We start from the raw sequence: 21,496 nt of genomic DNA, 5'->3' as shown, positions 1-21,496 counted from the left end.
CACTTTAACTCTCCTCAAATTACCCAGTTTGAGTATGTCATCTGTTTTCATCCGAGACCCTAACAGCACAGGTATTCACACATATATCATACAATAGCAAGTAAGGCAATTCTTTAAAAAATTAAGCCAACATTCCTTTGGTTTGGTCACCTACATATAACCATTTGGTAGGCCATTTGAGATTTGTACCAATTTCAGGATCACAAGGAAATATACAAAAATGTCTGTAAATATGATCTTTCAACACACCACCCAGGAAGTGTCCATAGTTTAGATACCATTTTTTAAAATAAATACATTAAAATACAACTTTCTCTGGTTAAAATTTTACATAATATGTGTTACCAGTTTACAGATTTGTCCAGCGTGTGTTTTAAAACTGTATAGACGTGAGTCAAGTGTGTAATATCCTGGCTTTCTGCCTTACCTCTAAGGAAAACTAAAAATTTGCTTTAAGTGAGTAAGTGAACTTGGTAAATGTTGCATAATTAACATTCATGCTAGTGACTCTTGCTTACTAAAGGCAGTGTAACATTTCAAGATATATAAAGTACATCTCTAAGCCACATGAGAGAAGGCAGTTACGAAGTAACAGTAATGTCATCTTATTTCCTTAAGATTTCATTACATCCATAATCAGATGAACAGGGCATGCTCCAGATAATACTGAAGTCCAGAGGCCCATGAACCACCCATGATATTGGATACCCTAGTATGCTGACTCATCTCATTAAAACCTCTATGCCAGGGCTGGCCCCGTGGCTTAGCGGTTAAGTGCGCGCATTCCGCTGCTGGCGGCCCGGGTTCGGATCCCCGGCGCGCACCAACGCACCGCTTCTCCGGCCATGCTGAGGCCGCGTCCCACATACAGCAACTAGAAGGATGTGCAACTATGACATACAACTATCTACTGGGGCTTTGGGGAAAACATAAATAAATAAAATTATAAAAAAAAAAAAAAACAAACCTCTATGCCAATGTGGCAGCTCTCAGCAAAAACGGTATATCAAAGATGTGAAAGCCCATTCTTTGAAAGCAGTACAGAGAGCCAGAGAGCCAGGCGGAGAGCTAAAAGAAAATGCAGAACACCCACACAAGTGAAAAATACCAGAGACACCGGCAAGTGAAAGACTTGGTGCTTAAAGGAAGGCCAAGGAACTGCTGGAACAGCCCATGTATTAGAGCACTGAAGACTGGAAGAATAGCATAAATCTCTTTTTTGTATCTGCAGAAGTAATACCAGCCCCAACTGCGATTCCATCAGACCCCACAAACAAAAGAGAATGAAAATCAGTCAAAATTGAAAATAGTTAGTACCATATGTAAGGGATCTGTGACATTTCATAACAAAAAGAAACATCGCATACCTATTATCCCAAACGTCTCTCTTTTAGTTCTAATTAACGTGACCCTTTTTTAATTTATTTTTTAATTATTTTATTGAGGTCATATTGGCTTATAACATTGTGTAAACTTCAGGTGTACGTTATTCTATTTCAGTTTCTGCGCAGACGGTATCATATTCACCACCAATAGTCTAGTTCTTATCCGTCACTATACATATGTGCCCCTTTATCCCTTTCGCCCTCCCCTTACCACTTTCCCCTCTGGTAACCACCAATCTGTTCTCCCTATCTATGCATTTGTTTGTTTATCTTCCACATATGAGTGAAATCATATGGTATTTGTCTTTCTCTGACATTTTGCTTAACATAATACCCTCAAGGTCCATCCATGTTGTCACAAATGGCAGGATTTTGTCTTTTTTTATGGCTGAGTAGTATTCCGTTGTATATATATACCACATCTTTCTCATCCATTCATCTGTTGATGGTCACATAACTCTTATTTACTTTAGACACAAGTTGAAATAAAGTCTCTTCAGTAACACTTCAGGACCATAAACTGTGCTTAATCTCCACCTAAATAACTACTGCTTTAGGGCAGTGGCTACCAAACACCAGTCCCATGGAATTCCACCAATCCAAGATGACCTTTTTGGCAGTTTGCAACAAAACTGCAAAAATATTAATAGTGTGAACTAATTGTACTGTATTTAATAAACAGTCCTTAATTCTGAAATGAAGGCTTTATTTCTACTAAGCTATTAAAATTACTTTGCTTTTTCAAGGTAAATTTAAGACGATAACATTTTTGTTTTTTATATGTCCTTGGTTGCCAAAATTTTAATTTTTCTGATTATTAAAATCCAATCTTGGAAATATAGCCATAGAGTGTCTATTTAACAAGAGATGACGGATTCCTAACCAACTGAAATAAAGAAATTTTCTCCCTCCTTCAAGAATGTCCCACCACCAAATGGATATATGATGAGAGTCTCTGGACAAGACTTTCTTTATCTGTATCATGAGGCATTTTAATTACATGATCTTCAAGGTTCTTTCCACTTCCAATATTCTATGATTCTCTCTATGTAAAGGTCACATCTTCACTCCACCTAATGTGTGTAAAGTGATGACAGTATATTGGACTAAAAATTCTTCAAAGTCTGCAGTCAGCTGTTGAATAATGTTACTCTTTTGCTATTATTCATAATACCCAATAAGATCCTAACCACACACGGCCACATTCTGGGAACTGTTTAGCATATAATACACAATGAACTTTGGTTTCCTAAGAGTGTATATTCCTTAGTATACTGTCCGTACTTCCCCTCCCTCCCTCACATTATTATACAAGGCACTGACTTAATCCCTGGATCAGTAGCACAATAAACATTATCTCCCTCCAAGACCTTAAATGGCTCATCTGGAATGATTATGGAATAGTCTCTCAAACACACACATACACACACAAAAAAGAAAGAAAACATCACTAGAATATCAAAATAAATGGCATTTTAATGACTGTCATGAGTGCAATAAGAGCCAGTATTTTAAACTGTAGGCTAAGCACAATGTGTTTATATCTAAAGGATAAAATACGAGGAGGGACTGGGATTATTTCCATAGCAATTCCCCCCCTTATTTGAAAAGGCACTATAAACTTAGAAAAACGAAAAATTGTACATCAAAAGAAAATTTTATTGACTTTTCCCAAGAATAATTTAATAAGCAGTATTAATTATGAATATAAGCAACCGACAATGTGCAAAGCACCCAGTGCTCAATATAGCATTTGCCAGTGAAATGAATGGCAACAGAGATGTTTTGAACCTCTCCAAAGGGGGAAGAAGGTCCTAAGATTTTATGCACCACTGGCTTTGAAGAAGATGTCAACATCCAGGTTCAGTACACATGGTTCCTCAAATTAAGAGATTTTCTCAATCATAAAAAAATTATTTATATATTTTGGAGTTACTAATATTCAAATAAAGGACTAGTATGACTGTTTGTAAAGCAAACATTAAAATTCATTTAGAAAAAATAAATATTTTTGAGGGCCTACTAGATAAAAGACACTGTGCTTAAAATCAAGAAGGAAATCAAGATGAACAAGATAAAGTCAGCGTTCTCGAGGTACATGTGACATTAGACAATATTGCCAAGCCACCACCACACGATTGTGTGGCTTTCTCCATCTCCATTTGACTCAGCCACTTCTCTTTTAATTACTCTCCTACTCTTCCCATTATTTTAGTTCTTTCCTTTCCTCCCTCAACGGTTCTTCATATCACCTACCTTTACGTCCATGAACTTGAGTCTCTTTACTTGAAACTACTTTGAATGCATTCATATCCTCTACTACTCCTTCAAGGGCCTCCCACATTTTGTTACCTTATTTAAAAATTGGAAGGAGGGGAGAGAATCTGCCCTGTCTTGAAATTACTTTGACATAAGTTGGCACTGCACTTCATTAAATAAGAGTGTTTCTTAAATTAGCTACTTCTATTTTTCAAAGTTCATGTCCTTTGTATATTACTGCTATCACGTAAAGGATAATATCCCTTTTGTGTTTACTAAACAATGTATTAAAATAAAGAAAAAACAGATCAGGGAGGTCCCTTTACACCCTGAAAAATTCCAGCTAAGTAGCTATGTAGGAGTATGCATCACACTGATTAAAACAATAAAAGTAAAAACAACAACAAAAATATATTCCACTTCTGCAGAAATACTGAGACAAAATATGTACACAAAAACTCTCCTCAGGAGTTACTGTTTAAATACGTAACTGCGACTTACTTGCTACATTTTTAAATTCTTTACTACCTCTGAAATAACTGGTCCGAAAACAGAAAAGTAAGTGGAATACACAAACATGAGGTTAGGGCTCCCTAAATGCAAAGGCATGTTCCATCTACAGACCTGGCAGGTGAGGCAAAGGCCTGCATCCACAACTAACTGTGACTGAACCTCTCTTAGCTTCAGTCTCCTCATGTATAAAATGAGAATACAATCTCCCTCATAGGCTTGCTGTAAATTAAATGATGTTACATAATGGAAAATATTCAACAGATTTGATACACAGTACACATTCAATATTTGCTTTCCATTTCCCCGTGCTATAATATCATAGTCAACAAGCATATTCCTTATAAAAAATTTGGGTTACAGCTTCTTTCAAAAATCCCAGAATCTGGGAAACAGATTCTAAAAGAACTCACCTATAACTAGATTTCTCTGTTATTATACTCAACTTTGGAGTTACTAGAAACTGTCCAGTATATTCAACATCACCATCGGCTAACTTACCGCAAATACTTAACACTTAAAATATATACATACTCACAAAACACTAGCTCAGAACAGACAGAAAATTCTATGTATCAACAACTGTAATATAACACTTGCAAGAAACATAACACAATCCTATTACAACATGTCTTTCTTAAGATTATAAACATTCTGACAAAGATGCTACACCCAACAGTTTAGTTTACTGTAATCAGATCAGCAAATAACTAAGTAAAAACAAAATGAGTATTTCTCACCAGCCTCTTGCAGTAGAGAGATAGATATAAAACAAGAGAGAAAAAAGAGAGCACGCAGGAAGAGAGAGATTATATACAGTAATAACAGAATACATTATCCTAGACCTTACAGTCCATGAAATGACTTATGAACTTAATTCAAAAGTTTCTTTGCATTTATTCATCAATAATCATTCTTAATGCAGCAAATGATACAGACATAAGGAGGCTCTTACCAGAATGATTCCTCTGCTATAAAATAAATTAAGGAGCAAAAATGGGAGACAGAAAATGAATATCTACAATAGATTTTTTCAAACAGGCAAATGCTATTTTAATCAGCACTATCTTCATTGCCCTTGTGGTGATTAATTTTATGTATCAACTTGGTTGGCGACAATAACCAGATTTGGTCAAATACTATTCTAGATGTTTCTGTGAAGGCATTTTTTAGGTGAGATTAACATTTAAATCAGTATAGTTTAGATAATTTTTGGTGAGGAAGGTTAGCCCTGAGCTAACATCCGGTGCCAATCTTCCTCTATTTTGCTGAGGAAGATTGGCCCTGAGCTAACATCTGTGCTCATCTTCCTCTATTTTATGTGGGATGCCTGCCACAGCATGGCTTGATAAGCAGTGCGTAGGTCCATGCCCGGGATCCGAACCCATGAACCCTAGGCTGCCAAAGTGGAGCGCGTGAACTTAACCACTACACCACCCAGCTAGCCCCCTAAATCAGTAGAGTTTGAGTAAAGCATATTATGCTCCATTATCTGAGTGGGACTCATCTAATCAGTTGAAAGCCATAACAGAAAAAGATTAAAAATTGACCTCCTTGGAGGAAGAGGGAATTCTATCTTTAGACTGGAATTACAAGTCTTCCCTCAGTCTCCAGATTTTGGACTTGCCAGCTTTCACAATCATTGAGCCAACTTCTCAAAATCTGTCTCTCTCCCCATACACATACACACATATAGCCCAGATCCTACTGGTTCTGTTTCTATGGAGAACCCTGACTCATATAACCCTCATACCATCAAATTCATCCCTCAATAAATGATCTTCTTACCAACTATATACCCCCATACCATCAAATTCATCCCTCAATAAATGATCTTATTACCAACTATATATAATCACCTTACCCTTCCTTTTTTACCTTACTTTTTAAATTTTATTATTATTATTTTTTTTTGGTGAGGAAGATTGTCCCTGAGCTAACATCCATTGCCAATCTTCCTCTTTTTACTGGAGGAAGACTGTCCCTGAGCTAACATCTGTGCCAATCTTCCTCTATTTTGTATGTGGGATGCCATCACAGCATGGCTTGATGAGCGGTGTGCAGGTCCATGCCCAGGACCCAAAGCCGCGAACCCCAGGCCGCCGAAGTGGAGCATGCAAACTTAACCACCACGCCATCGGGCAGGCCCCTACCTTATTTCTTGATAAAGTGATACCTCAAGAAATGAATCCAGTAAAAACAAAAACAATCTCCTTAATCACATAGTTCGCAGAGTTGATAATGAATGAAAAATCTTTCAAAAACTGCAAACCAAATTCAGCAGGTAGCTGAATGCCTTCCACAAACACATCTTTTCACGGGGCTTCCACAGGTCTGCATGCACCTGAATTACAGAGGGCTCAACATCAGGAAAAGTGAAGTCAACAAAGTTTCCCACCACCATAGTAGCTTACCCTCTTCTCTGTGGTTCCTATCTTTCAGCACCCTTGTCAACACATCTGTTCCCTGATTCTGGTGGTGATTTGAATATAGTGCTGAGCTCCTCTAGCAAGTTTAGTACTTCACTTTTTGTATCTTTTCAACTCCAGATTTTCCATTTGGTTTTTCTAACTCCTTATTGAGACTCTCTATTTGTCGAGTCATTGTTATCATACTTTCCTTTAATTCTAGAAATATGGTTTATTTAGTTCTTAGAACATATTTATAATAGCTGCTTTAAATCTCTGTCAGCAAAATTTAACACCTGACAACAATCACGAACAGTTTCTATTGTCTGCCTTTTTTTCTCAATATGCTACACTTTCCTGTTTCCTGGCATGTGTCATAACCATATATCGAGAACTAGACATTAAAATTTTATAAATATAATATGGTATAACAACTCTGCAAATCTGCCTTCCTCTACAATGTGCAGTTACTAATGTCTCTGCTCAGTTTTACTTTAATTCTTTTTTTTATTTTAAAGCCTGGTTTCCTGGAGATTGCCCCTGTGTCTATGTAGCTTAGTGGTTAGCCAATGATACAATAGAGAATATGCTCAAATACTCAATACAGGTTGTCATCCTTTACTCAAATACTCAATAAAAGTTGCCATCCTTTCAAAAAGGATCTGTGTGTGGGTAGGGGAACACATTCAACATTCAGAACATTTTCAAGTCTCCCCAGATTTTAGTTCCCCCTGGACCCTTTCATGGTTCCTCTGCACATACAGGAAGTCTCAGCTAACCATGACTTGAGGCTAAAAGAGCCGCCGGCTCTCCAACTCATATGCCCCAAGACCAGAACTTCCATGGACAATGCCACTGGGCATGGGCAAACCTGCCTTTCCAAGATGAATGAGCATCTTCCAACCATAGCAACAAAAGTGCTACTCCTCATAAACTTCCCCACCCTAGAAGAATCAACCAAGCTGGAAGGGGAAAAGGGTGGAGTGTGATGGGAACAGCTCCAGGCATGAATGCCACAGATTCCCGTTATTATTACTCAGAGTTAACCAGTTTCTCAAACATAAACACTTTTCAGATTGTTGTAAGCCTCTGACTGAGTTCCAGAGCACTGAGATGGTTGTTTTTACCTGTTTTGCAGATGACCTTAGTTCTAAGTCACAAACCTCCATCATTCCTAAGTGTATTTATACCAAGTTCTGTTCCACTGCTATAGCTTTATAATCTACTTTGGAAGTCCTTACTCTTCCACATGTACTACAAAACTTTTCATTCCTTTAGATCCAGCATATACTGCACCTTCTTTATGAGGCCTTCTCCCGTTAATCCATGCACACTGATCTTTACCTTCTCTGAATTCCTATTATACATCATTATCTCATAATTATTTTGTGTGTTTATGCTTTTTATTCTTCAGCCACATCCTCAAGTCTTTGGGACAAGGAATTGGTTTTTCATGCTTTTGTATCCTTATCCCACACCTGGCACAGTGCTGAGTAAACAGTAAATTTTTGCCTACTTCTACCAGAAATTTACACTGGAAGAAACCTGCCTTGTAACACATGCTGTCAAACCATATCCCTAGAAAGCAACAATTAAGACTCCAAGATGTAATCATGTTATATCATTAGCACATTCTTCCTTCTCCACTGCACTCATCACCTAAAGTGCACACTATGGGCTAAAAGCATGTGATAAGGACTGCTGGTTGCCAAGTCTAATATCCATTTTGATCATCTTCCTTACTAACAAAACCATAATTATTTCCCAGCTTTCCTTGCAGCTAGGAGTTCAAGTTGAAAAGATGCACTAACTGAAAAGACAGCAGCCATTTTGAGATCATTAGGGAAAGGGGTCACATTCTAAAGATGGCAAAGCTGGAAAGAACCTAGGTCGCTAATGACATTATAGAAACATTTCACTAGCCCTGGACTGTGTACCCACTTAATAACATGATTTGTGCAGGCCACTGTAACTTTACCAGCAGCTAAACATAATTCCTAATTGGAATTATATACTGAAAAGGTCACTACAACCTGATAACTAAATCATTATAAGCCATTGAAAAGAACATTATTCTCATTTAATATATGGACAAAGTGGAGAAAACAGCTGACTTTATGAGTAATAACAATTAATCCACAGCCTTCTCCTTGTTACAAATGTAACCAACATGGAATTAAGAGCATGCCTGCTTGGGTTCGAATCCATGGCTCTGCTCAGTGAACTCAGTGCCTCAGTTTTTCTAAACTGTAAAACAGGATTAAGAATGGTCTCTAGGGCCTGCCCCGTGGCTTAGCGGTTAAGTGCGCGTGCTCTGCTGCTGGCGGCCCGGGGTTCAGATCCCCAGCGCACACCGACGCACCGCTTCTCCGGCCACGCTGAGGCTGCGTCCCACATACAGCAACTAGAAGGATGTGCAGCTATGACATACAACTATCTACTGGGGCTTTGGGGGAAAAAATAAATAAATAAATAAAATTATCAAAAAAAAAAAAAAAAAAAAGAATGGTCTCTATTTCATAGTGTTGCTGTAAGGAATAAAAGAGAAAATTCATGCAATGCCCTTAAAACAGCACCAGGCACATGCTGCAGCAACAACAAATGTTAGTGATAGTTAATGATGGTTATTATTATTATCAGCTAATAGTAACTTCTAATCCACTGTAGAAGGCCATCATAAAAGTGACAACATTAAAAAACAAATAAACTGAAAAACATTTTTCTTAATGGTGCTAATCTTTTATTTCAAGACTGAATTCTGACCTATTACTGGCTTTCTTTTCTCTCTTGCTATCCCCCTGCATATGACAAAACAGCAGAGAAATAACAAGGCCTGAGTCACAGGAAACCCTAAATGTTTTTTCTTCCTTTCCTTTCTGTCTTATAAGAGCATAGTCTTATGGTAACAAAGATTTTAAGAAATCAAAGATCCCCCTCTGGAATAACAAAACAAATTTTTAATAGTGGTTAAAAGAATTTTTTTAATTTCCTTACCCTGAAGATCCAGTGCTTTTACAAACACCAAGGAGGGGCCTTTTTTCAGCAAAGTTGTCACACTTTTGAGCACCTGACAAGGAAACAAAATAAAATGTAAAACAAAACTTTGAGAAGTATTCCTGTATATTTCCCATTATTTTCATGCTCTCAAAAAAATTTGCAGTTGAAAAGATAGCAAACATTCATTATAAATTGATATAACTTATACACTTGACTGAACAAAAAATGGAAAAGCTATAAGTAAACCTATAACTATTTTTAAAAATTGAACCAGCATTTAAAATACCTTTTTTTAAAAACTGGCACCAACTGCATCTTATACACAGTCTCCATGGGATCAGAAAACCATCCCCAACTCCAGCAATTAATTACCTAAGACTAGTATATAATCTTGATGTAAAAATTAAATAAAAGTAGGTCAGGACAGGAAAATTATAAAATTATAGACCATTCTCAATATACATAAATGCAAAAATCCTAAAAAAAAAAAATTACTAAACTGAATAGCAATGTATTAGAAAAAAATAAAATCTTATAACCAAATTGGATTGAGCCAAGTAAGTTTTCTTATCCCAATAATGGTTACCTACAAAAGATCTATATCAAATATCATAGGTAATGCTTCAGAGCATTCCAATTAAAATCAGTAATAACACAAGGACGCCCAGTGTAACTGCTCCTATTCAACCTATACTGGAAGTCCTAGTCAAGATAATAATAGGTGAACCCAACAATACTACTCGATATGAAACCAATATAAGAGCAGCAATAAGCAGAAAAATGGAGTCAGGAAATATAAATGGCTCTGAACCACAAAAAAAGATGCTCAACCTAACATGTGAGAGAAATTCCACTTAAAACTATATTGAAAAACTGCATTGAAACTTGCTCATTTTTTAGAAGTGATAATGGTACTACAGTTACATTTTTAAGATTCCTTATCTCTTAGAATTAAATATGAAATATGAACCAATAAACCCATATGATACCTGGGATGTGGTTCAAAATATTCTGGAAGGAGTGGAGCAGATGTTAATGAAACAAGAATAGCCAGAAAATGATGGGTGATGGGTTCTTAGAGATCGTTATACTATTTTCACTACTTCTGAGTAAATTAGAAATTTTCCATTTAAAAAATTTTAACTATATTGACATACACTGACCTTTACCTAAAAGTTTCTCAAAAAATCCAAAAGTTCTGTTAAAATTGTCTGGCCATATCAATAAGAATTATAAACACAAATACCCATTAATAGAGAAATATCACTGCTAAAATTTCATCCTACACATATACTCAGCCATGAGGAAAATAACCTGTATATATGATTATTCACTATACTATTGCTTGTAACAGCAAAAGACTAATAAAATCCAAATATAAGTATTTCCTACACCTATAAAAGAATGAAGACATGCTCTATAAAAACATGGAATGAGATCCAAAATATAGAATGAAAAAAAGGAAGATATACAATAATAAGAAGACACAAAATAATATCCCATCTTTTGTGTAACAAGGAGAAAGAGAGGCTTATCTGTATAGATACCTACCCACACACACTCTGCGAGGATACATACAAAATCTTAACTAACGATTACTTCTGATAGGGAGAATGGAAAAAGCACAAGATAAGGAACAAAAATGGGAGCGAAGTTTTCATTGCATATATATATTATACTTCTTAGTTTTCAAATCATATGAATACATTAATTCCTCCAAAATTTTGATTTGTTTTTAAAAGGGAGGCCAATGCCAGAAGACGCAAGTAAGTGGTTGTTTCAACTTCTGAGATAAGCTGGTAGATTGAAGATATGCATTTCATTTTATCCCTTCTGAAAATTCCGGTATAGATATATTAAATCAAATAGGGTTAAAAAATGTATAATAATGCCAACAAATTTTGAAAACAGATGAATGATGACTATGTTAGGAGCCCTAAGTAAAAGTTCAAGCCAGTCCTGGGAAAAATGAAACATAAGACTCAAACTACTCGACACCTGATGATACCAGGTATTCCTGAGATTTATCTTCGTAAAGTTAGGAGCTTGTAAGTCTTCTCTGGAGAATTTAATAAGTCAGTCCATGAAGAAAGACACTGTCAATCAGAAGGCTACAACAAACAGCACAACCAAAGCACCAAACCATAAAGTTAAAAGTTGACAAACACAAACACAGAACTTTCAATCAGCTTTTTAGTTTACCACTTAGAAATATGTGCAGACAACCAAGAACTAACAATCATCTGCCAAAGAGGCTAACTCTACACAGGAAGAAAAACATCAAAAATAAAAAACATTCATTAATATTTTCCAAGATAGAAGATATTTCAGGCATGGAACAATATAAGAATGCAATGAAAAATGGACTCAGAATAAAAGAGAGCTCTTAGAAATTAAAAACTAAGGTAGATATTATTTAATAAACTCAATGCAAGGGTCAGAGGTAAAATCAAGAAAATTTCCCAAAGAGTAGAGCAAAAACAAAAAAAGAGAAAAACAGCTTTCACCTACACACACACACACACACACACACACACACACACACGAAATGTTAAAGGAACAGTCTCAAAGGTCCAATACATAGATAGGAGCTCCAAAATGAGAGAACAGAGAAAATAGAGAGCAAGAAATCATCCATGAAATATTTCAAAACAATTTCGCAGAACAAAAGAATATGAGTTTATAAGCTCCTTGAGGGTCTAGCACCTTGGATTCAACAGACCAACCACAAGGTGCATTGTTTCAGGACAGTGGGAACAAGAAGTTTCCACAAGCCTCCATGGAGAAAAAAATTGGCTGTTTACAGCATCCGGAATTCAAGTGATTGCTCTAGGTATTACATAACTTATCACAAAAACCTACAGCTAACATCATACAGACTGAATTCTTTCCCCCTAAGGTCAGGCACAAGATATGGATGGCCCCTCTCATCACTCCCTATTTGCAGATAACATGACTGACACATAGGAAATCCCAAGAAATCAACAACCACCAAAAAAAAAAAAACACCTAGAGCTGATAAGTTAGTTGAGCAAGGTCACAGGAGACAAGTTCAACATACAAAAATCAATTGTATTTACATATACTAGCAATGAACATATGTTATATATACTAGCAATGAACATATGTAAACCAAGATTAAAAATACAATACCATTTATAATTGCTCTAAAGAAAATTAAAAACTCAGGTATAAACCTAATAAAATATGTACAGGATTTGTATACTGAAAGCTACAAAATGCTGATAAAAAAATGAAAGAAAATCTAAATAAATGGAGACAGATAATTGATATAAGACACATAGATTAAAGAAACAGAAGAGAACCCACAAATAGACCCACACAAATATGGCCAGCTGATTTTTGACAAACATGTAAAAGCAATTAAACGGAAGAAGAGTAGTCTTTTCAACAAATGGTCGTGGAGCAACTGGATATCCACAGGAAAAAAACCAAAATTGGACCTAAACCTCACACCTTATCCAAAATTAATTCAAAATGGATCACAGATTTAAATGTAAAATTATATAACTTTTAGAAGAAAACCTGCAGGACCTAGGGTTTGGTGAAGAGGTCTCAGACATGATACCAAAAAGTATGATACATAAAACAACAAAAAAAAAAATCAATAAATTGGGTTTAATTAAAATTTAAAACAAGCTATACATTGGGGAAAAATACTTGCAAAATACATATCTGATAAAGCACTCATCTCTACAATATATAAGTAAACTCAAACTCAACACTAAAAAAACCCACACAGTCCAATTAGAAAATGGGCAAAGGACACGAAGAGATATTTCACTGAAAAGAAGATATAGATGGCAAATATACAAATGAAAAGATTTTCAATATGACTAGCCATCAAGAAAATGTAAATTAAGACTGCAATGAGATATCATTACACACCTATTAAAACAGAAAAACAAAAAATCATAACAACAGCAAATGCTGGCAAAGATGTAGAGAAACTAGATCTTTCATACATTCCTGGTTGAAATGTAAAATAGTACAGCCTCTCTAGAAAAGAGTTTGGGAGTTTCTTTAAGGAAACAAACAAAAAAACTAAACATACACTTACCATACATCCCAGCAATCACAATAATAGGCAATTACCCCAGAGAAATAAAAACCTGTGCACACAAACTTGTACACAGATGTTCATAGCAGGTTTATTCGTAATAGCCAAAAAGTGAAATCATCCCAGATGTTCTTCAACAGATAAATGATATCTCCATACCATGTAATACTAATCAACACTAAAAGAGAACTGCCAATACACTAAACAACTTGGATATACCAAAACAATAATGTGCTAAGTAAAAAACCCAGTCTCAGAACTTCATATGCTACGTAATTCCAGTTATGTAACAATCTTGAAACGACAAAATTATTATAGAGATGGAGAACAGTTAGGTATGGTGAAAGGAAACAGCATGAGGGAATCACTGTAGTGATGAAATAGATCTGTATCTTGATTGTGGTGGTGGTTACACCAATCCATACACGTGATAAAATGGCACAGAACTATGTGCACACATTCCACCAATGCTGATTTCCTAGTTTTTATACTGTTCTAAACTTATATGAGATATAAACACTGGGAAAAGCTGGGTGAAGGGTACACAGGACCTCTCTGTAGTATTTTTGCAACTTCCTGTAAATGTGTAATATTTCAGAATCAAGTATTTTTAAAATGGCAGATAGAATAAAGAGGAAATTACTCCTTGCTAGGACTGCTTTATAAATGTTTTTCTATAACATTAAATACTTTGAGTTTTGTTCTTTAAAAAGGTACACGTCAGGCCAGCCCCGTGGCTTAGTGGTTAAGTGTGTGCGCTCCGCTGCTGGTGGCCCGGGTTCGGATCCCGGGCGCACACCGACGCACCGCTTCTCCGACCATGATGAGGCCACGTCCCACATACAACAACTAGAAGGACGTGCAGCTATAACATACAACTACCTCCTGGAGCTTTAGGGGGAAAAAAAAATAAATAAAATTATTAAAAAAAAAAAAGGTACACATGTCAAAAGAATGAGAAGACAAGCCACAGATTGGGAGAAATATTTCAAAAGACACATCTGATAAAGGACTGCTATCCAAAATATACAAAGAACTCTTAAAACTGAACAATTAAACAAACAACCAATTTAAAAAATGGGAAAAAGATCTGAACAGACACCTAACCACAGATGATAAACAGATGGCAGATAAACACTTGAAAAGATGCTGTACATCATATGTCATCAAAGAAGTTCAAATTACAACAACGAGATACCACTACACACTTACTAGAATGGCCAAAATCCAAAACAATGACAATACCAACTGCTGGCAAGGATTTGGAGCAACAGGAACTCTCATTCATTGCTAGTAGGAATGCAAAATGATACAGCCACAGTGGAAGACAGTTTGGCAGTTTCTTACAAAACTAAACAAACTCCTACCATATGATCCAGCAATCACACTCCTTGGTATTTACCCAAAGGAGCTGAAAACTTTTGTCCACACAAAAACCTGCACACAGATGTTTACAGCAACTTTGTTCATAGTTGCCAAAACTTGGAAGCAATTAAAACGTCCTTCAGTAGGTGAGTGGATAAATAAACTGTAGTACATCCAGGCAATGGAATATTATTCAAGACTAAAACCAAATAAGCTTTCAAGCCATGAAAAAACATGGGGGAAACTTAAATACATTGCTCAGTGAAAGTAGCCAATCTGAAAAAGTTACCCACTGTGTGACTCCGACTATGAGACATTCTGGAAAAGGCAAAACTGTGGAGAAAGTAAAAAGATCAGTGGTTGTCAGGGGTTTGGGGGGAAGGAAGGATTAATAGGTAGAACACTGATGATGTTTAGGGCAGTGACACTACTCTGTATGATACTACAATGGTGAGTACATGGCATTATTCATTTGTCAAAACCCATAGAATGTACCACACCAATAGGGAAGAGTAATGTAAACCATGGACTTTGGGTGATGATGTGTCAATGTAGGTACTAATGGGGAAGGATGTGGATAGTGGGAGAGGTTATGTATGTGTGGGGACTGGGGGTGTATGGGAACCCGCTGTGCTTTCCACTCAATTTCGCTGTATAACCAAACGTGCTCTTAAAATATTAATTTAAAAAAGATGTACCAGGGCCAGCCCTGTGGCCTAGTGGTTAAGTTTGGTGCGTTCCGCTTTGGCAGCCCAGGTTCAGTTCCTAAGGGCAGACTTACAGCACTTGGCAGCAGCCATGCTATGGCGGGGACCCACATACAAAATAAAGGAAGACTGGCACAGATGTTAGCTCGGGGCCAATCTTTGTCAAGCAAAAAGTGGAAGACTGGCAATGGATGTTGGCTCAGTGCAAATCTTCCTCAACAAAAAAAAAGATGTACCAAGCTCTTGAACACTCAGGTTCATTGTAGTATTATTCACAATAGCCAAAATATGGAAGCAACCCAAAGGCCCACTGATGGATGAAGAAATCAAGAAAATGTGGTATTTACACATGATGGAATATTATCTAGCTTTTAAAAAGAAGGAAACCCTGTCACACGCTACACATGGATGAATCTTGAGGACATTATGCTAAGTGTAATAAGCCAGTCACAAAAAGACAAATACTCCATTATTCCACCTATATGAGGCATCTAAAATAGTCACACTCACAGAAACAAAGTAAAATTTGATTGCCAGGTGCTGGGGATGGAGGGAGAAATGGAGAGCTGCTATTCAATGGGTACAGAGTTTCAGTTTTACAAGGTGAAAAAGTTCTAGAGATCTGTGAATATACTTAACACTATTAAACTGTACATTTAAAATTTTGTAAAGATTTAAAGATGGTAAATGCTATCTTATGTGATTTTTACCACAATTAAATATTTTGAAAAAGGTAGAAATAAGTTGTGTGTGCACGCACATGGGTGTGTGTAATTAGACATATACATACATACATAGATATTTAGTTACATTAAGTACTAAATGCATAAACATATAAAGATAAACACCAATGTAAAGATAGGGATATACCTCTTAGGGGTTTAGGATGGAGATAATGTTTGGGAGAGGTAGCCAGGGGATATCAGCACTCTCTTAACGTTTCATTTCTTCACTGGATGGTAAAAGGCAACTGTAATGTTAAGAATCCATGTTAACAGATCCCTTCAAAAATAATGAGGTTTAATCCAGAGGAGACAGGCTAATGGTTACACATTTAGATTGTGACATGACATAATATGATACTTTTAAATTGTGAATATAATAATTATATAAAATAAATTAAGACAAGTTCTATCATCCCTTGCCAGGCTATATTATCATGGATCAAAACTAAAAACACAATTAATGTTTACGAATAGAGTTCTTTATAACTATTTAAAATTTTCAGGAGCTTATAACAATCAGTGTTTAAGTCTTTACACATCATTAATTTACTATGGATTGTGTGCTGTTACCCCTGCTAAACAAATAAATCAGATTTCACAATAAACAATATGACTTGAACGAAACACAAATTAAAAATTAACTGGTCCAAAGCCCACAATATTTATGTTCCAAATTAATTAAAACTGAACTTCATCTATACAAGCCCAATTTTTCACTCCTACATATTTCACCTTCACCTTTAACAATAACTATTTTCCTTCTGCTTCCTGGTGTCTACAAGGTCTTCACGGTTTGTACCTGTATTATACATACCAATTTGATATTTTGAGGAATGAAACATCATGTCTTTAAAATGCAAATAATACTGACAAGAATGGTTAGATTGTTTTGCATTTCTCAAACCGGAACTGAACGACTCCATTGGTTTCAGCTGATCTAATGAGTTACATCAGTACTGCTGACTTGGCTCTATAGGTCAGCCACCTGACACTTGCTAAAGAGTTACACTCTCCAAAGATATTCAGAGAAGGCAGCCAAGCAAAAATTTTAAACTGCAAAATAAAGCCCTAACTTGAGAACAGCATAATTCCTGAAGCACCTAGAAGCACCTACTAATAACACCATGCAAGTAGAAAGGACTAGAGCCTACAACAAGCAAGCAAATAACAACAAAACCTCCAAATTGATTTGAGGCAAGCTCTTGAGTTAAAAAAAAAAAATCTAATTTCAGAATTGGAAAACTAGTAACAAAACCTTAACTCTGCTTTAAATAATTTCATTGTGAATGGTTTGAATAAATACAATTTTTAAAGTGTTAGTATAAAAATTCTACAAAATCTCATGAACACTGTAGCTATTAACCTGATTTTTCATGCAGTATAAACAGTAGCATTTACTCTCCACGATGCCTAATGGAGTCATCACTCTCCCATAATGTAATCCTCCAAATTGTAGAGGATTAACTTTTTATATATAAAATTGTGTTTATTTGCATGTACAATAGAGACAATGACGTTATACACACCTGTTCTACAGCATTTAACAGAATGTAGCATGATGATTGAAATGAAAAGCGGCTAGCTAAATCCATCAAATATAAAAACTATTGCAATCCTGTTGCAAAGTCCTTTTGTTAAACTCCTTTTATTCTAAATCCTTTTAATTCTGTCCTATAACACTAAAACATTTATAAAAAGCTTAAAATCCTAATAAATCACACAATTAAAGTAATGAAAATGGGTTTGCCCACCAAGTCAGAACTCCTCTCCCCCTCAACAAAATTCAAGACAGTTTGCATGACAGAAAATGTTAAATAATATCCCCCACCATACACACTATTGTAAACTCATTTAAACCAAGTTTAAGCTCATAAATCAGCCTTAAAGATTTCAAGATATCAAATAGAAACCACTTCTGTGAGGATCCCAAAGCACAATCAGAGGCAAAGAAAAATCCAACTGATCATGAAATATTCCAACTACTACTACTCTTTTGATGTTGAGGATGATGTCTTGAATATAAATATTTTACACAAAAGTATGCTAATATTAATGAGTTTTAACTGAAAAAGTCTTTTGTAGAAAGATTTCATTGAACAATTTAATTCATTTTATCAGTTAAACCATTTCCAAGTCTTCCATTTCATTTTTTGTTTTACCAAAATAATCTCCTTTGGGAAAAGATTTAATTCAATCAGCCTTTCCACGTCCAGTTTTCCTTATAGATTTTCTCAATGTGAGCTTCAAGTTGTAGTCATACATTGCAGATCTAAATTTTAGCTAGAAAGTATGATTCTATTGTCAATTTATAGTCAATAAATTTATTGTGTGTAATTTTAGATTCTGTTGGCATTTTTTCCCACTAAAAAGCTCTATTTTCTTACAAAGTTTTCTACTTTTATTTTCTACTTTTATTTATTTTACAAAATAATCTCCATTATGAACTTGATAATCCTCATATTTATTTCTTACCAAAACAGAGAAAAATGTGAGGAATTTTTTAAGACAGAGATGAAGTGTAAGATAAATGAGGAGGGAGAAATAGGAAAATAGATACACAGGCTGCAGGTACCATCAACCAAGCACAAGAAAAAGAAACAGGCGAGAAACCATATTACCTAAACATGATCACCAAAGACATCTTTGCTCTTTGCCTCAAATATCCAAAATATGCGTATACAGTTCAGCCTCCACAATGACTTCAACAAATGTAAAATATTAAAGGCAACATTTTTTCATTATTGCTAGCATTATTACCTTCCTCCATAAATTAAAATAAATGTTCAGTATGTGAAGTATCCCTTAACATTCAGTGGCATCATATTATTTCACTTGGTGCTCAGGCCCCCTGCGCTCTTTCACACATTAGACTCATCAGCCTTGAACAAGCACAAAGTACAAACCATCCGTTTGGCAGACAAGTAAAATGATATCAAGAGAGGTTAAATAACTTGTCCAAGTTGTTGTGGTACGAGATTCCACATGTGAACCTGAAAGCCCAGAACTCTCTCCTCTGCTACCCTTGCTCAGTGAAAGAAGCTACCGTCAAAAAAAAAAAAAAAAGCTACTGTCAGAAAATTACAATCAATTTCTCAGCTGAAAAACAAACAAAATTACTGATAAAGGCTAATGTATTTATTCGCTTTGTGGCTTAATTCTCTCGTCTGTAAAGTGGGGATAAGTGGGGACCAATACCTCCACGGAGGACTGTTGTGAGAATTTAAAATGATAATTAATGCAATGCACTAAGCAAGGTGCTGCAACACGTAAGAACTCAATAAACTTTACACAATTACTACTGTTGCTGGCAACTCTAGTATGGTGAATCCATTCATCTACTTTTCTGGTAAAAAAAACTATATATATACTGTTCACATCCTTGGCTCCTCTCTCGCTCTTCTACCATGGTGCCAATGTCCCTTTGACTTAACTCTCTCCACTTTGCTCACCCACACCGGAATATGCCAAGCACACTTCTGCCTCCGGAATGCTGCATTTTGTGCTCTCTGCCTGGAAATACCCAGTTATGGCCTAATTATCTGCATAGTTCACTTGTACACCTTTTTTTGGGTGACACTAAAATATATTCCAATCAGAAAGATCATCCTCCATCATGCTCTAGCTCCTTACCATGATTTTTTTTCTTCAAAGCACTTAACAGAGGCTCTTATTATACATGTTATATTGATTTATTTATCTGTCTCAGCACACTCAAATGGTGACTCAAACTCCACAACACAATAAGATTTATACAAGAATATTTACAACAGCTTTATTTATAATAGCTCAAAACCATATTCAACTCAAATTCCATAAACAGAAAAATGGATAATTTAGTATATTCATACAATGGAATACTGCTCAACAATAAAAAATATATATTGATACATGCAACATCATGAAGAACAGGGAAAACAGCTCCCTCAGAAGTGAAAGAAATCAGAAGGGTAGATGCTTCCGGAGGAGAGAAGGGTGACTGGCGAAGGGCATGTGAAAACTTTCTGGGGTGACAGAAATGATCTCTATCTTTATAGAAGTATGGGTTACAGGAGTGTATGCATTTGTCAAAACTCAAACTGTAACACGTAAATCTCTGCATTTCTCTACTGTAAATTACACCCGCATTAAAAAATTGAAGTAAACAAGATGTTCAGTGGCAAAGGAAATAAACTGTGTGCATGTGCATGACACTGATAGTGGCTGATTAGAGTGGTAAGGTTAGAGGTGAGCTTTTTCCTCTTTTTTTTATCTAAAATGTGACCAAAATATTAATAATTAGTCTAAGGGAAAGGTATACAGGAGTTTATTATCCTACTCTTTCTACCTTTCTGGGGGTCTGATGTTTTTCAAAATAAGAAGTTGAAATATATATGCATTAGAATAAAAAGTAATCTATTTCATTCAAAACGTTAATTACTTTAGAAGTGACTGCCAATACTACAACATAAAGGTTCAACAAGTTTTACCTTAACCTTTTTAGAGAAAGATTGCCTGAAAAAAACAAAACAACCTCAGCATAAGCATAAGGGATAACTGATCTCTCTCTCATTCTAATTGCTGAACTGCAAGCATGAACACGATCGTGCACAATCCCATACCAAAGTCAAATAATGTTTATAAGTGTTCGTGAGTCTTGCTCATGAGTATATTGAAATCCTTACATATTTACACTCATCTTATACACATATTTTATATTTCACATTTCAAATAAAACGTATATATAGTTAAAAACAGCATGTTTTTTAAAGATATTTGTTTTACAAAATGGGATCATAATAATTATTCTTCATCTTATTTTTCTTACTCAACGCATCATGTATATACTTCCAGGTCAACAAATACACATCTAACACACTTTTTAATAGCTTCATAATATTCCTTGGTGTGCCTACAACGCAATTTATTTGACTATTCCTACTGACGTGCATCCAAGCTGCTGCTATAAACGTTCTTGTAAACACATTCTTACAGACGAACACTTCTGTTCCTATGAAGTAGACTTTCGAACATGCAACGGCTAAGTCAAAGGACACATGTGGGATTGCCATATGCATGTAAT

At 35.6% G+C, this 21,496-nt stretch overlaps 1 protein-coding gene across 7 annotated transcripts in view; it reads right to left on the bottom strand.

The window, feature by feature from the left end:
* Positions 1 to 21,496, bottom strand: part of BCAS3 (BCAS3 microtubule associated cell migration factor) — a 562,723-nt gene that overhangs the window by 476,857 nt on the left and 64,370 nt on the right. For all 7 annotated transcript variants that reach the window (XM_014790917.2, XM_004434813.3, XM_014790915.2 and 4 more), the window contains exon 7: positions 9,557 to 9,629. In XM_014790917.2, coding sequence (XP_014646403.1) covers positions 9,557 to 9,629 — 73 coding nt within the window. The remainder of the gene's footprint in view (positions 1 to 9,556; positions 9,630 to 21,496) is intronic.

The sequence above is a fragment of the Ceratotherium simum genome, chromosome 16 (assembly GCF_057802395.1).
Source record: "Ceratotherium simum simum isolate JZ-2026a chromosome 16, ASM5780239v1, whole genome shotgun sequence".
Lineage (NCBI taxonomy): Eukaryota > Metazoa > Chordata > Mammalia > Perissodactyla > Rhinocerotidae > Ceratotherium > Ceratotherium simum.
Note: the sequence above shows the minus strand (reverse complement) of the source record. Positions and strands in the feature narration are given on the sequence as shown.